General features: G+C 42.7%; 3 protein-coding genes across 3 annotated transcripts; 1 reads left to right on the plus strand and 2 right to left on the minus strand.

Moving 5' to 3' along the window:
• Nucleotides 1-7,036: 7,036 nt before the first annotated feature.
• Nucleotides 7,037-10,467, minus strand: LOC129748439 (general vesicular transport factor p115). Its single transcript, XM_055743065.1, has 4 exons — nucleotides 10,240-10,467; nucleotides 8,374-10,174; nucleotides 8,065-8,249; nucleotides 7,037-8,002 (listed from the first exon to the last, which is right to left on the minus strand). The coding sequence occupies exons 1-4, from the start codon at nucleotides 10,315-10,317 to the stop codon at nucleotides 7,511-7,513; spliced, it is 2,556 nt and encodes an 851-aa protein (XP_055599040.1). The 5' UTR covers nucleotides 10,318-10,467; the 3' UTR covers nucleotides 7,037-7,510.
• Nucleotides 10,468-10,775: 308 nt separating this feature from the next.
• On the plus strand, nucleotides 10,776-12,977 carry LOC129744508 (integrator complex subunit 11). Its single transcript, XM_055737072.1, has 3 exons — nucleotides 10,776-11,589; nucleotides 11,645-12,507; nucleotides 12,569-12,977. The coding sequence occupies exons 1-3, from the start codon at nucleotides 10,918-10,920 to the stop codon at nucleotides 12,888-12,890; spliced, it is 1,857 nt and encodes a 618-aa protein (XP_055593047.1). The 5' UTR covers nucleotides 10,776-10,917; the 3' UTR covers nucleotides 12,891-12,977.
• Nucleotides 12,614-14,648, minus strand: LOC129744509 (GTP-binding protein 10 homolog). The gene is made up of 4 exons (XM_055737073.1): nucleotides 14,454-14,648; nucleotides 13,863-14,385; nucleotides 13,433-13,795; nucleotides 12,614-13,372 (listed from the first exon to the last, which is right to left on the minus strand). Exons 1-4 carry the CDS (start codon nucleotides 14,493-14,495, stop codon nucleotides 13,143-13,145), a joined length of 1,158 nt encoding a protein of 385 aa, XP_055593048.1. The 5' UTR covers nucleotides 14,496-14,648; the 3' UTR covers nucleotides 12,614-13,142.
• Nucleotides 14,649-14,902: the final 254 nt, after the last annotated feature.

Raw genomic sequence — 14,902 nt, forward strand, 5'->3', positions numbered from 1 at the left:
TTGGTGATAGCACGACGATAAGTTGAACCTTCGCTGAACACATCTACGGCGCGAACCAAATTATCATCGCCAGGGAATACAGCTGTGATGCGGCCAAGTTTCCATTCGAGGGGGGGTCGGTTGCTGTCATGGAGGATAACGATCATGCCAGGTTTGATGTTATCTTGCACGGATGTGTTCTTCTTCCTCACCTGACACCTGACAAATAGTCCCTGGACCAAGCTCTCCAAAAGTGCTCACGCATAAGCTGAATATGTTGCCATCTGTTTAATCGTCCTATTTTCTCATCGCAATAGGTAGGGCCTGATGGTGCTGTCAATGGTCGACCGATAAGAAAATGGGCTGGCGATATTACCTCTGGATCAGCAGGATCGTTGGAAATCGAATACAAGGGCCTGGAGTTAAGGATGGCTTCGATTTTACACAACAGAGTGGCCATTTCTTCGAAGGACAACAAAGTGGTACCGATGATTCGCTTCAGATGATATTTGGTGCTCTTTACAGCGGCCTCCCAAAGGCCACCAAACTCAGGAGCATTTGGCGGGATGAAATGCCAACCGATTTCTTTCGACTGGCAAAACCTCTTGATTCTGTTGGCTCGTTGCTGATCTTGGAACTGCTGGTACAATTGATGGAGTTCGTTGCTGGCACCTTTGAAGTTGGTTGCATTATCGGAATGCAATTCGGCAACCATTCCTCGGCGGCTGATGAACCTCTCCAGGGCAGCGATGAATGCATCGGTCGTCAAATCTGACACCAATTCCAGATGGATTGCTTTTGTGGCCATGCACACGAAAACCGAGACGTAAGCCTTGACCACCTTAGGACGATATTTACCTTGCTTCACTTGGATTGGACCAGCATAATCGACACCGGTGATGTTGAACGGCGAGGAAAACTTCACACGCTGCTTTGGCAATTCACCCATCAGTTGCTGGACGTTAGTTGGATTCACACGGAAACACTTGATGCATTGCCGTGTAACATTGCGAACGGTTGAACGGGCGTTAAGCAACCAGAAACGTTGTCTAAGCGCTGAGATGAGCCCACTCGGACCCACATGGAGAAGCTCAAGATGCAAAGCTCGGACCAGTAGCTTTGTGATCGGATTGTTGTTTGGTAGGATGAGCTGATGCTTTGATTCGTCGGGCAAGTTGGAATGTCTCAGTCGACCACCAACTCGAAGAAGACCGTCGGACAGGATGGGATTGAGAGCTGATAATCGTTTGCATGGGACACCCTTTCGGACTCGTTTGATTTCGTCGTCAAATTCCAAACGTTGAATGACACGAACGATGACCAACATGGAATTTCGAAGCTCGTCGATAGTCAAATGCGGATGCAACACACGTTCCTCTTTTGGCTTGCGGCGGTTGTTCAGATACCTCAACACCCAGGCGATAATTCGTTGCAGCCTTCGGAAACAGCTCACATCGGTGAAAACGTCCAACGGTTTTTGATTGGTTGCCAGAGTAGTCACCAAGTTGACTTTTAACTCCGGCAATTCATCATCGGGGATGTCTTCTGGGCGCTCTTCGATGAAAGTTGCTTCGGTCAGGAATTGTGGGCCTTCCCACCACGTCGTATTTTGGCTCAGCGGGAACGGCAGTAGGCCTCTCGACATCTTGATGGCACCCACAGAACGCCTAGGACCTTAATCGCTTCGTTGATGTCGAATTCGTCGTATCGTTTGGTGGTTTCTTGCTCATTCACCGGGATGTGCTCGAGCAATTGTGTTGAGTTGGAGCACCATTTGTGGACAGGAAAACCACCCTTCAGCAGAATGACCTTCAGCTGTCGTTGAATTTCAATGACGTCGTCGATGTTGTCGGAACCAGACATGATGTCGTCAACATAACAATCATGTCTCAGAATGTTAGCAGCTTTGGGAAACTTGTCTCCCTCGTCGTCGGCGAGTTGTATCAAGCACCTGGTTGCTTGAAACGGAGCTGATGCGGTCCCATAGGTGACGGTTGTCAACTCTAGAACCTGCAGGGGGTGTTTCGGATTTTCTCTCCAGAAAATACGTTGATAACCAGTGTCGTCGGGATGCACTCGTACTTGTCGGTACATTTTGGCGATGTCAGCAGTAAAAACGTAACGATGTTTGCGGAACCTTAGCATAATGCTAAACAAGTCGTTTTGAACCACTGGGCCGACGGTGAGGACGTTGTTGAGGGAAAGACCAGACGGGGATGATTTTGCGCTTCCATCGAACACCACTCTGCACTTTGTGGTGGTGCTGCTGGGGCGAAGTACAGCGTGATGTGGAAGATAATATTTCCCACGCTGGGGCGGGTCGTCGGCTTCGTTGATTTTTTGGCAGTGACCAAGTAGTTGATATTCACGAATGAATTCAACATACTGGGACCACAGTTCGGGATTTCGTTGCAAGCGATTTTCCAGCATGAAAAACCTTTTCAATGCTAGGTTTCGGCAGCTGTCCAGCTTGTCGGCATTTGGTTTCAACGGCAATCGAACGGTGTACCTACCGGAAACATCACGGGTGTGGGTGGCAACAAAATGTTCCTCACATTGCTGCTCTTCGGCTGTCGTTTTCGGAGCGGTTGGAACTTCCTCAAGTTCCCAGAATCTGGTGATGGAATTTTCGATGGATTCCACCGAGGCTAGTTGGGCATATTGGATGGGCTCATAGTTGGATTTCGTTGTCAGGGTACCAGTCACAAGCCAACCAAGGTGTGACTCTCGGAGTTCGGGTAAACAGGGATCCAGTATGAGATGGCCGGTCTTGAGGATGTTGAAAAATAGAGCTGCTCCAACCAGTAGATCGATTTTGTCGGGCTTGAAGAAGTTCGGATCTGCTAATTGGACACCATGGGGGAAATGCCACTCAGTGATGTCGATGTTGGTTGATGGGATCGGACCAGTCACTTTCGGGATCACTAGACATTCTAGCTCGGTGCGGAAATCACTACAGCGTGATTGGAGGTGAACCTTGACGAGGTGGCGGGCGATAGTTTTGATTTCGTTGATGCCACCAATTGGAACGTCGACCTTTCGTTTCTCGAGACGCAGTGTGTTGGCCAACTGATCGGTGATGAAATTTACCTGGGAACCACTGTCTAGGAGAACTCGGCAAGTTTGGGGTTGGTTGTCGTTATCCAGGACGTGAACGACAGCGCCCGAATAGCCAGGATCATGGTTTTAATATAACCGAACCATGATATCCAGTTTAACAATAAAATTCATCCTAATATCTAGGTATTATTCGAGCACTTTAAAATATGAAATCCCCATAAATTTCAAGATAACCGTGAAAAATATCGTTAACTCATGAAATTTCATAGTTGTCGAATGTAAATGAATCATTGTATTTCAGCATTCTTCTTGTGATTTCGAATGTTACAGTATTTTTCATGGTAAAATGAAAATCCGAACGATGATAAACGGTAGATTTTAGGTTTTTTCACTCGTTTATAATTTTTCGTGTAGAGGAAATTTTTCATACGCACCATTGTTTACGTTTTTGCGGTCAGAAGAAGTTCGCATGCATTCAAATTCTGGACAAGTTTTTACCAAATGTTTTTGGTATTAAAGGCCATAATCAGTTCGGAAGGCAATGGCACCAATTCAGGTAACGGCGGTGAGTCCTTTTCTTGTACGTAAATTCTAGTTTTGAAAACTAATTAGAAATATAAATAATAATATGAAGCTAAACTAATAAGAAAAATTATTTTCCAGAGGCAGATGCAAACGGCAGAGTATCACCGCCGGTACTTCAGGCGTAAGCTGCAAACAATTTTGACTTCAACAGATAGAGGTTCAGCGCACAAACTGTACTCGCACATACAGGACATGGATCTAGAAGGTGAGCCGGAGCCGTCTACCAGAGATTGGTTGCGCCGGAGGTCCCCCGATACGCAGTGCAGATGGTGAATTTTTAAAAAGAAACAAATGTATCTCAGTGAGTGTAAGAAAGTTGTTATAATAAATAAAATTTAAAAATGCAAGGTAATACAGCTTCTTTTTAAATAATTTTTCTGGGAAGAGAATTAATAAATAATAATTTCAACCATGAAATTTCACGGTCGTGAAGGCTGTTTCCATATTATGATCAAACATTGAAGTTCATCATCGTTAAAACAATATGAAAACAATGAAAAACGATGAACTTTACAGTTTTCGCGAGATAGAACTGGAAGTTGAAATGACCATAAACTTCATAGTTTTGTGTTCTAAAATGTATGGAAAAAAGTTGATTTTTTCATTGTTAAGTTGCTTAACAACCCCCTTTTTTCATGGTAAATTTTGCCGAAACCATAAATTTCACTGTCAAAAACTATGCATTTGACAATACATTCAAGGTTGCATGTACCATGATTCGCATAGTCTGAATCATAAAGCTCATGGTTGCGTGAAAATGAAATTTATGGTATTTTCACAATGTTTTTCTATTCGGGCGGTGAGCAACAACACTGTTTTGGGAGAAGCAGTGTAATTGCATGGCATGGACGAAACGGTTGGTTGTGGTGCGGCTTGAGAAGGAGCATCGATTTGGGTGGTGGGTGTAGCCATCGGTTTCGGTTGTTGTTGTTGTTCTTCGTGGAGCTGAGTGTGGTGTCGCTTACCACACTTCTGGCAGTTTTTTGTTGATGGACAGTCCTTTGAGCGATGACCCTTGGTTAGGCAATTGTAGCACACTCCGGAAGCTCGAACCTTTTCCATTCTTTCGGCACTGGGTAGAATGGACAACTTGTTGCATTGAAAATTTCGGTGCGGGCCATCACAAAACGCACATTGGATGGATGGTTTGTCGAACGCTGCGGTTGCTGCGTACGACCGCTGATTGGGGACCTTCGGTTGAGTTTGTTTGGATGTAGATGGTTTCGGCATTGGGATCGGGCAAACGGATTCGCATCGTTCCAACACTTGGCACTGACTCTTGAGGAAAGCAATCGTGGATCGGTATTTTGGCAACTCTCCGGACTTGAGTGATTGTTCCCACACCTTTCGCGTCGATGGATCCAGCGCTGACGTCAGCAAGAAAACGACCATCAATTCGGATACTCCGCTCAATTCTTGCTGCAGATATTCGAGACACTCGACATGCTTGGTACACTCGTCGATAAGGTTTCGAAGTTCCTTATGAGATTCGGATGTCATTTTCCTCAGCGAGAGTATGCCACGGATGTGAGTCTCGACGATGATGCGTTGATTTTCAAATCTTTCGGTGAGGATCCTCCATGCGTGTGCATAATTCCCATCGTTGATTGTTTTGGCGTCCAGTACGCCAGCGGCTGCTCCGATGAGCGCTTTGTCCAGGTGGTACAGCTTTATCGCATCGGAATCTCGCGACTGAGCCATCAAATCCTGAAACATCGCTTTAAATTTGGGCCAATTGGTGTACTCACCGTCGAATGTCGGGAATGGCGCTTTCAGCGGCTGTTGGTGCACGATGACTTGCGGATGTGGTGGAGGATGTTGATGATCGATGATTTGGGCTTCGATGCTGGCGGATGTCCAATCGTAAAGCTGCTCGAAGCGGATGTAGTTTTCCTCTTGTGAGATTAGGTCTTCGGCGGGTAACAAGGCGACTGTTTGGCTGTGAAAACTGGAGAATTCACCATATGCTGCTTCCAGTTTTCGGGTGTACACCTTCAGCTGCGGTAAATCCAGAAGCATTCCCTTCACTGCGTTGTGGATTCGGGCTACCTTTTGATACACCTGATTTCGTTGGCGGAACAGTGAAGAAAGCTGCTTCATCGTTTCGGCGTCGACAGCAGCGGCCGGCTGCTCGAAAGATGCAAGCGGTACCATCGGATTCGGGAACATTGTTTGAGTTTGATCACGTGGGGACTCGGAACCGTCGCTTTGGAGGTTATGTTCGTTCGGATTCGGAAAACCTAGGAAGTCGTTCGTTTCGTCGGGATCTGTTCTGGCGGAACCTTTCGGGGGCGTTCTGTTGAGCGGCATCTTTCCTTCGGTTCAAATCCGGTTCGAAACAAGCCCAATGTTCGGGCGGTGAACAAATAGCGGGTGGACTGTATTAGGTTGGATTTGGCGTGGGCGTCGGATGATCGGGTCGGAAATTTCTTCAGGCGGATGCGGGTCGGATGGATTTTGATTTCCTTCTAACGGGAAGGACGGTTCCACTTCGAGTAATGAAACGTTATTTTAACTCAAACAACTTAAACTTTATTATAAGAGAAACAACTTTGCGATGTGAATCGGATGGAAAATTTTCTCTAACTGACCGTTATTTTTCACTCGTGTTGCCAGTATTTTTCAACGGTCATTTTTTGTCGACTACTTCCGTGCTGGCAGATTGACAGAAACGGAACAACTGGGTTTTGGACTAATTGATCATTAAATGATAAATATCATCAAGACATTTCATGAAATTCAAGAGAAAAATGTGTGAAATGATTGGTCAATCATGAGAAATATTTTTTTTAGATAAACCAACATCAACTTTGTTGAATTTATACTCATTAAGGGGTAAAAGTTACCCATTTGCATTATATTTTTAGCTTTGTTTGACTATAACTCAAAAAGCGGCGCTTTAAGGGGCCTGGAATCTCTTTCATTGTATTTTTAGGACTTTAAACTAGATCTTGATAGTGAAAAGAGTATGAGGAAATGTGGGTATTTTTTTGGCAAGGATTTAAAGTTTTTGACTTTTGAAAAAAATAATTATTTACTCATTTTTACCATAGACCAATTTAGTGTGTAAAAATGTGAATGGGTCAAATGATAGCTTTTAATATAAGCTTTTATATGGTGTACTTTAAATTTAAGAAAAAAATGTTTTCCATAAAAATTCTTCATCATATAAATTTTTCAATTTTTTAAAGTCTGATTTCTGTGATGCGTTCAGAATTCAAGAAAATGAGTTGAAAAACTGGGAATGTCTAAGCCATATATTAAGTTATTAACTTAATCATCATAACTTTTTTTATTTATTAATTAATTAATTAAATAAAAAAAGTGATGCGATAAAGTTCAGTTTTTTACTTTTTACTTTTTTTTTATTATATGACGAAGTATTTAAGCTAGCTATTTAGAAATTTGAAAAGGCAACTTCGATGGGATGACTTATTTTGTTGTTTTGATGCAATGCATTTCTATGAATATTTTATTGTTTAAATGCCTCGGGAAACTAAGCGGCCCTCGAACGAAACGGAGTGTCATGTTCGAAGTTACAAGCCTTCAAACTCCTAAAAGTCTTCAATTCACATGTTAGACCGTTTATGAGTTAAATAATTTCCAATTCAATACTTATGTTGACAAAAGTTTACTTTGTGTCCTAAGAAAAACAAAATTTAATGAAAGATTTTGATAAATCTTTTATTCTATAAAGTGAAAATCAAAGAGCCAAGTATTTTAATACTCGTGTATGTTCATTGCATTTATAATATTATATTAATAGTACGAACCTGAATCAAGCTACAATTGAAAAGCATACCAAAACTAAAATTTGACATACGACTGAACAAATCTATTTTCGAACATGAGAAGCAAGCACATACTATTGCACTATTGTTGGAGTTCAAGTTTCTCCGTTTTCAGCTTTTTCTTCCTCATCTTCGTCACTATCATCATCCAACTTGTGACCCAGTTGTTTTAGCAACTGCCGATAAGATCCTATCTTAGTTTCCTGATCCGTCAGCAACTCCATCAGATCTTCCTGGTCTCGACGAAGTTTGTCCAAATCACTACGACTTTCGGTAGCAGATTTCTCCGCTTCGCTAACCCTCGATCGGAAGCCATCTAGCTCATCGAGCAAACGCCGGTTTTCGGCTTCCAAATAGATTGTTTTGGACTGTTGTTCCTGCTGTTGGAACGTAACAGCAGACAGTTGATTCTGGAGGCTTTCCATCGCTGCCTGATGGTGAGGAGTTTCACCCTGCGCAGAAAGGACGTGGAATGGCGATTGTTGTGTGTTTTTCTGCAAATCAGATGCCGCCTGAAGTTGAGCTTTGAGCAATATGTTCTGGTCCGACAGTTGGGAGTTGGTTGTCTGTGCTTGTTCCAGATTCACCTGTGGAGATATTATTTTCTGTGAGTTTCGATCTTTAAAGAAAAAGCTTAGGGAAGTCTTACCTTCAACTGTGCGGAAACAGCTTCAGCCATTTGTAGTTGTTCTTGCAAGTTCTTTAAACGATTGTCCTGATCCCGAATTATGTCTTTGTACTGTCCCACCAGTCCTGAAGCCTCCTGACTCAATGTTAGTTCAGTGATGTTTTCTGCTCCATTTCCAAAATTGCTTACGGTTTTTGTGATGACAGCTGAGGAGTCAAAATAGTTATTTATGATAAAAAGCGAAGAATAATTTGAAGATTATTCAAAAAGAAAATTGAATTTTATAAATTTACAAAGATTCTAGTATTAATATAAGGAAATCAAACTAACCTTCCAGAGCTTTGAACAGTTTGCAAAACTCATAATCCAACAGCAGATCCGAGCTGGCACGTATCCGAATCTGGGGTTGCTTCGCCGATCGGCTATAGTTCTCGTGCTTAGATACTTCCCCTAGTTTAGCACCGAAAGTGTCTAGGCCGATCCGTTTGATCAGCAACTGACACAGGTCATCTCGCTTACTTCCCTGAACCGAGTTGTCATTGAACTGAATGCTTATTCCCATGAGAAAAGCACACAATCCCTGAATAAGATACTCATTGTCGTCGTGCTCGTTGGCCGAAATTTGTGCAATCAAATAAGCAACAGTTCCCGGAGTCGAGAGGAATGTTTTCACGGAAAGTGGACAGTGGCTAAGCCAAACGGCCAAAAGCATTAGCAAAGATACTTTGGTTTGAAATTTGCAGTTGGCTTGCTGCAGTAGTTGAGTGCATTGCTGAAGAAGGGAAACCGGCGTGCTGCCAACGGATGTTGCAAGAAGGACCCGTAGAAGTTGTTCCTTTTGAGTTGGATTTTCGAGCAAACCGTGTGCTAATGAAACAGCTGAGAACCAGTTAGAAAGCGGATCCGTACTGAAGAGGCCACCACAGAGCAGTTGTCCAGAGGTGAGTGATGATACTTGTGCTGTCGAGGGCAACAAAGTTTGAACCAGAGCATTTTGGCCCGTTTCATTTTTATACAGAAAACTTTGGAAGCAGTAAAGTACAGCACAACGCAGAGGAAGTGGTTGTTTCTCGTTGACCATCGACATGAGCAACACTATCAAGGCTGGTCGGGGAGGATTGCTCGGAGCAAGAAAGGAATTAAAATATTCCTGATTATTGGAATCGCCACGTATTACTTCAGCCACGGTGTTGATAGTTTCGGTAAGAATGTCTGGCGAAACTCCACTGCCCATAAGGATATTACAAAGCGCCTCCAAAAGTCCTGAGCTTCTCATCGCTTTCTGACAGGAAGATACGACGTGCTGTGGATTTATAGGACTTACCAACGACCGCACAATTTGAAGCATGCAAAGTAAGTTAGACACTTTTTGTGGAGTCATTCCGATTTCTTCTTGTTCTGGAGATATGACAAACATCGGGGCCAGACGTTGAATATATGAACCTTCCTTGAAAAATTGCTGATTGCTAGGGTTGTTTTTCAATAAATTCAACATCAATATTAAACAATCTTCCACAACTATGCCTCCATCCGAACATCCTTCCTCTTTGATAACGTCGAATAGTCGATCAAACGCATTCTCAAAAGCCACAATTTTTTGGATATTTGCATTTCCTTTTGTCAATTGAATCAGCAACAGCAAAGCATCATTCCTTATCACCTCTCGACTATCGATTAGTAAATCCATCAACTTTGAAACGCCCATTGGACTCACAAGAACGATTTCCTGGATCTCTTTAGGCCTGTTGGCTAACAAACTGGTCAACAACTTGATGGCTGACCATCGTACTCTGAAATCATACTCTTCTAGGCAGTTTAATACCAGGGTAACATTCTCGTTAGATTTGATTAACATTTCCGTAAACTGTTCCCCGATATTGACTGTAATATTAGGATTTTCTGCCTCCTCGTCGAACTGTTCGGGAGATGTGATACAGCACAAAGTGTCTAAGCAGTATCCGATAATTTCCGGATCAGCGCGATCCATTTCCAAGATCTGTACCAAAGCTGGCATCCCCTGGGCCCCGACCTCGACACGATATTTTTTGGACATTGCCTTCAATGCTCGACACGCATCACGGCGATCATCCAGTAGCGTAGAGGATGTTACTCGTTCAACCAGACGTTCCACCTAGATTATACGGAATTATAAAATTAGGAATACTATATCGATTAGGATTCTACTAGACTACTCACCGTTTCGGCACCACTTGGCTGGTGGCCGGGCTCTTGCGAGCCCAGCACCGTTTGCAAACCACTTTTTAGGAAGTTCATGAATTGCAGTCGCGTTTGTCGTCAAATTTAACTAGGAATCCGTTCACTTTTCTTAAGATAGATAGAAATTTTGCGTGCCGATCAAAAATCCTGTGATAAAACGAGAACCCGCAGCATAAAACTTACACGTCAATATTATTTTTTGTTTTCCAATTGGATGTTGAAATGTTCGCAAGCTGTACCCACTATACACGAAAAAGCACTTATATCAGGCATTCTGAGCAATGAATGGAAAATGTTTCGGAAAAGATCAATCTCGTTTAAAAAAAAGTCCATGGTTTCAGTTGTTATTTGATTCCATTGTTTTAAAATGATTTATACATTACATTGATTAATCTTGTCAATGTTCTTCCTTTGCTTCTCATACATGAAATTCATTTATTCGATTTATCCTGTTTGAATCAGGACGCATCCAAACTGTGGGTACAATTAGTAGAGCTCATGCAGCATAAAACATAAAAATTTAACAGATTTCTCTTTATTTTCGTTTTCTCTGTTTACCTCGAACAGTTAACAAATTTTACTGGAGTTTTCCCTGCTAAAATGATGTTTTAATTCCCTCAAAAGTTGTAGTAAGTTGTGAAATCTGGGGTAGACACCATGCCCGACATAAAAATAACGCCACTCGGTGCTGGCCAGGATGTGGGTAGAAGTTGCATCCTGTTGTCGATGGGCGGCAAGAACATTATGCTGGACTGTGGAATGCACATGGGCTATAACGATGAGCGCCGGTTTCCGGACTTTTCCTTCATCGTTCCGGAAGGACCAATCACGAATCACATCGATTGTGTCATCATTTCCCACTTCCACTTGGACCACTGCGGAGCACTCCCTTTTATGACGGAAATGGTCGGTTACACGGGTCCGATTTACATGACCCATCCAACCAAGGCCATTGCGCCGATCCTACTAGAGGACATGAGGAAGGTGGCCGTGGAACGGAAAGGTGAAAGTAACTTCTTCACCACCCAGATGATTAAAGATTGCATGAAAAAGGTGGTTGCGGTCACATTACATCAGAGCGTCATGGTTGATAGTGAGCTGGAAATCAAAGCATACTACGCAGGCCATGTTCTGGGGGCGGCAATGTTTTGGATACGTGTCGGATCACAATCAGTGGTGTACACCGGCGACTATAATATGACTCCGGATCGACATCTTGGCGCAGCCTGGATTGATAAATGCAGACCGGATTTGTTGATTACGGAAAGCACTTATGCAACCACTATCCGAGATTCGAAACGTTGTCGAGAGCGGGATTTTCTCAAAAAGGTTAGACAAATGTGATCAGTTGAATATAAAAATCTAACATTGGTTCGTTTCACAGGTACACGAGTGCGTTGCCAAAGGAGGCAAAGTATTGATTCCAGTATTCGCTCTAGGTCGTGCCCAGGAGTTGTGCATTCTGCTGGAAACATACTGGGAGAGAATGAATCTGAAGTATCCAATATACTTTGCTGTAGGGCTAACAGAAAAGGCCAACAATTACTACAAAATGTTTATTACCTGGACCAACCAGAAAATTCGAAAAACTTTCGTCCAACGGAATATGTTCGATTTCAAACACATCAAGCCTTTCGATAAAGGCTATATCGATAACAATGGAGCGATGGTGGTTTTTGCTACTCCTGGTATGCTTCATGCGGGACTTTCATTGCAAATTTTCAAAAAGTGGGCCCCAAATAAGAACAACATGGTTATTATGCCAGGATATTGCGTGCAGGGAACCGTTGGGCACAAAATTCTAGGCGGAGCAAAGAAGGTGGAGTTTGAGAATCGACAAGTAGTGGACGTTGAGATGTCTGTAGAATACATGAGTTTCAGTGCCCACGCAGATGCCAAAGGTATCATGCAATTGATTCAAAACTGTGAACCCAAGAATGTGATGCTGGTACACGGCGAAGCGGCTAAAATGGAATTTCTCAAAGATAAAATCAAGGAAGAATTTCACATCGATTGCTTCTCACCTGCCAATGGCGAAACTTGTGTCATAAGTACACCGATCAAAATTCCAGTTGACGCTTCTTTGTCGATACTGAAAGACGAAGCCAAGAGATACAACGCTGAGCCACCAGATCCGAAACGACGCCGAATTGTTCATGGTCTCTTGGTCATGAAAGACAATAAGATTTCTCTAATGAGCATTGACGAAATTTTCAACGAATGCGGTATCAATCGTCATGTTATAAGGTTAGATTTTTTTTTCAAATACCTAATATCCAACAGTTGACCAACAAGTTTAAATTTTTAGATTCATCTCTAAAGTAAAAATTGATGATCCAGGTCCGATCCCTCGCACAATCGAGAAACTGTTTAACCTGCTGAACGAGCGGCTTTCCGGCTGGACCGTTACTATGAATGAGAACGGATCCATCAACGTCGAATCGGTAAACATCAAAATTGAAAGCGAGGAATCCATTGGAGCAGCTCAGGTTGCAGCATCTGGGTCCGCAGGATCAACAACGGCTTCGGGTTCATCTGCTGCTGCCGTCAATAAAGTCTGCAGTGTGTCGTGGGTCAACCAGGACGAGGATCTGGGAAGCTACATTTTGGGTTTGATGCAAAGTCTGTGAGGCCCCGAAGCTTCTATTGGTATATTTCTTTTCATTTACTTTCTTTGAATTATAGTATTAAGGGCCAATAAAATTATTTAGAAAACAGTTTTTCGCTTTTCTCGATACCTTTTCAATGTTACGTTGGTTTTAAACTGAAATACAGTTTCGAGATCTCTGGGTGTTTTTCAACTCAAACTGTTTGTTATCAACCATAAGACTTTTTGGGTTCAGCAATATACAACTAAAACATTTATTGACCTCTAAAGACCACTAGCCAACATGAGGTCCACGTTCCCTCAATTTCCCCCGTAACTGTTCCTGCAGCAGTCGTTCGTCGCGTTCCTCTTGTAATTTCTGCTCTGCCTTCTCGTCCAGTACTTCTCGAATAGCCCGTTTAACTTTATCGACCTCTGTCATGCTTTTGGCTGAGATCGGAATAACTCGGTCCAGCTGTATGAGCTGTTTCGGTATCAATTCATCTGGACAGTGCTGTAGGCCATCTGTAAAGAAATAATTTGGCATTCACAATTCCATCAAAGCCCTATCTAATCAATCAATACCTTTTAAATTGCCGAAAAAATTATCAAACTTGCAAATCTCTTCAATCGCTCCCGGTTTATCCATTTTGTTCACCAGGAGAACGCAAGGTTTTTCTAGAAGCGTTGGATCGTACAGTTCCAGTTCCTTGTTGAGCGCAAAAATGTTTTCCAAACAGTTTCGCTTTTTGTGAGTTTGACTAAGCTGGAAACCGAAAACATCAACGATGACCAATAAAAGTCGAGTTCGTTCGACGTGTTTTAGGAATTTGTGACCCATGCCAAAGTTAGCATGAGCCCCCTCAATCAAACCCGGAAGATCTGCTATTGTCACCTGTCGATAATCTTCGTATTCGATAGTTGCAATCTGCGGTCTTATAGTAGTAACTGAAAAAGGGATGAATTTTATGTTTTCATGTTCAACCAATGAAATGATCACATGCTAGAAACTCACATGGGTAGGAAGCTATTTTCGGTGAGGCATTAGAGGTGGCTTTTACTAGAGTGCTTTTTCCTGCATTCGGAAACCCAACCAGTCCTACGTCGGCAATAAGTTTAAGATCCAGAGTAAGCATCCTCGTTTGACCTGCCTTGCCGAGGAACGAATTTCCAGAGCAACCTCCACTGCCACCTCCGGCGACTAAACAGTGTTTGCCTTCTTCGTCTAGTTCCGCTATAAGCTGGCCACCTTCCTCCAGTACTCGGATGCCCACAGGAACCTCTAGCTGCTGATCGAGACCACGCCTTCCCAGTATTCTCGTTTTGCTGCTCTCTTCGCCATTACCGGCAGCCAACCGTTTCGAGGGGCATTTGTGCAACACATCCTTCAGACTTTTGCCTTCTTTGGCCACCAAGTAAACCGCTCCACCCTGGCCACCCACTCCACCGTATTTTGGTAGGCCATTGCCACCATGTCCACCTCGTACCGACAGCCGCAGAGAATCGATGAATCTTCCCCGAAGATATTTTCTTATCGGCTGTTGGGTTTTTATTTTAAAAAAAGTTGAATTCAAATAATCCCTATTTTTAATCTTTAATTAATTACCTTTTTAGCTGCATTTAGCATAAATGTTTGCAGGTTAACCATAACATACGCGAAGGATATTCCGTTGATTAAAATAAAGAAATAAACAGATGATTGAGTAATTCCCTTAAAACTGCTACACGTTGTGTTGCAGTGCAGATAAACAAAAGAATATCGCTGGTTTTCTAATTGGGAATAGCGCTCTGATTGGTATTGCAAAAACAACAACATCACTTGGTTTTCAATTGGAAATTTTGGCAGCCCATTCATGAATAAATACCTTGCCATAAATAGTGTACGGGTGTGCGCACTTTGCAAAGGTCCTAATTTAGTGCATTACATTCCTATATTTAAAAAAAATTGTTTAAAATGCATGTTGAATCCCACGTACACCGTCAAATACTGTTATCGTACATTGAGCATTTGAACCATAACAAAAAAAACACAAAAAAACAGTTTGGGTAACATTG

The sequence above is a fragment of the Uranotaenia lowii genome, chromosome 2, assembly GCF_029784155.1.
Source record: "Uranotaenia lowii strain MFRU-FL chromosome 2, ASM2978415v1, whole genome shotgun sequence".
Classification (NCBI taxonomy): Eukaryota; Metazoa; Arthropoda; class Insecta; order Diptera; family Culicidae; genus Uranotaenia; species Uranotaenia lowii.

What these genes read in the sequence shown, in the direction of transcription:
- LOC129748439 (XM_055743065.1), bottom strand. Translation starts at nt 10,317, where the DNA reads ATGAACTTCCTAAAAAGTGGTTTGCAAACGGTGCTGGGCTCGCAAGAG. An exon ending in ACTGTTCAAAGCTCTGGAAG is followed by an intron (nt 8,250 to 8,373) that starts GTTAGTTTGATT and finishes TTGACTCCTCAG; the next exon opens with CTGTCATCACAAAAACCGTA. An exon ending in CTGTTTCCGCACAGTTGAAG is followed by an intron (nt 8,003 to 8,064) that starts GTAAGACTTCCC and finishes ATATCTCCACAG; the next exon opens with GTGAATCTGGAACAAGCACA.
- LOC129744508 (XM_055737072.1), top strand. Translation starts at nt 10,918, where the DNA reads ATGCCCGACATAAAAATAACGCCACTCGGTGCTGGCCAGGATGTGGGT. An exon ending in AGCGGGATTTTCTCAAAAAG is followed by an intron (nt 11,590 to 11,644) that starts GTTAGACAAATG and finishes TTCGTTTCACAG; the next exon opens with GTACACGAGTGCGTTGCCAA. An exon ending in ATCAATCGTCATGTTATAAG is followed by an intron (nt 12,508 to 12,568) that starts GTTAGATTTTTT and finishes TTAAATTTTTAG; the next exon opens with ATTCATCTCTAAAGTAAAAA.
- LOC129744509 (XM_055737073.1), bottom strand. Translation starts at nt 14,495, where the DNA reads ATGGTTAACCTGCAAACATTTATGCTAAATGCAGCTAAAAAG. An exon ending in GAAAATAGCTTCCTACCCAT is followed by an intron (nt 13,796 to 13,862) that starts GTGAGTTTCTAG and finishes TCCCTTTTTCAG; the next exon opens with TTACTACTATAAGACCGCAG. An exon ending in TTTTTTCGGCAATTTAAAAG is followed by an intron (nt 13,373 to 13,432) that starts GTATTGATTGAT and finishes ATTTCTTTACAG; the next exon opens with ATGGCCTACAGCACTGTCCA.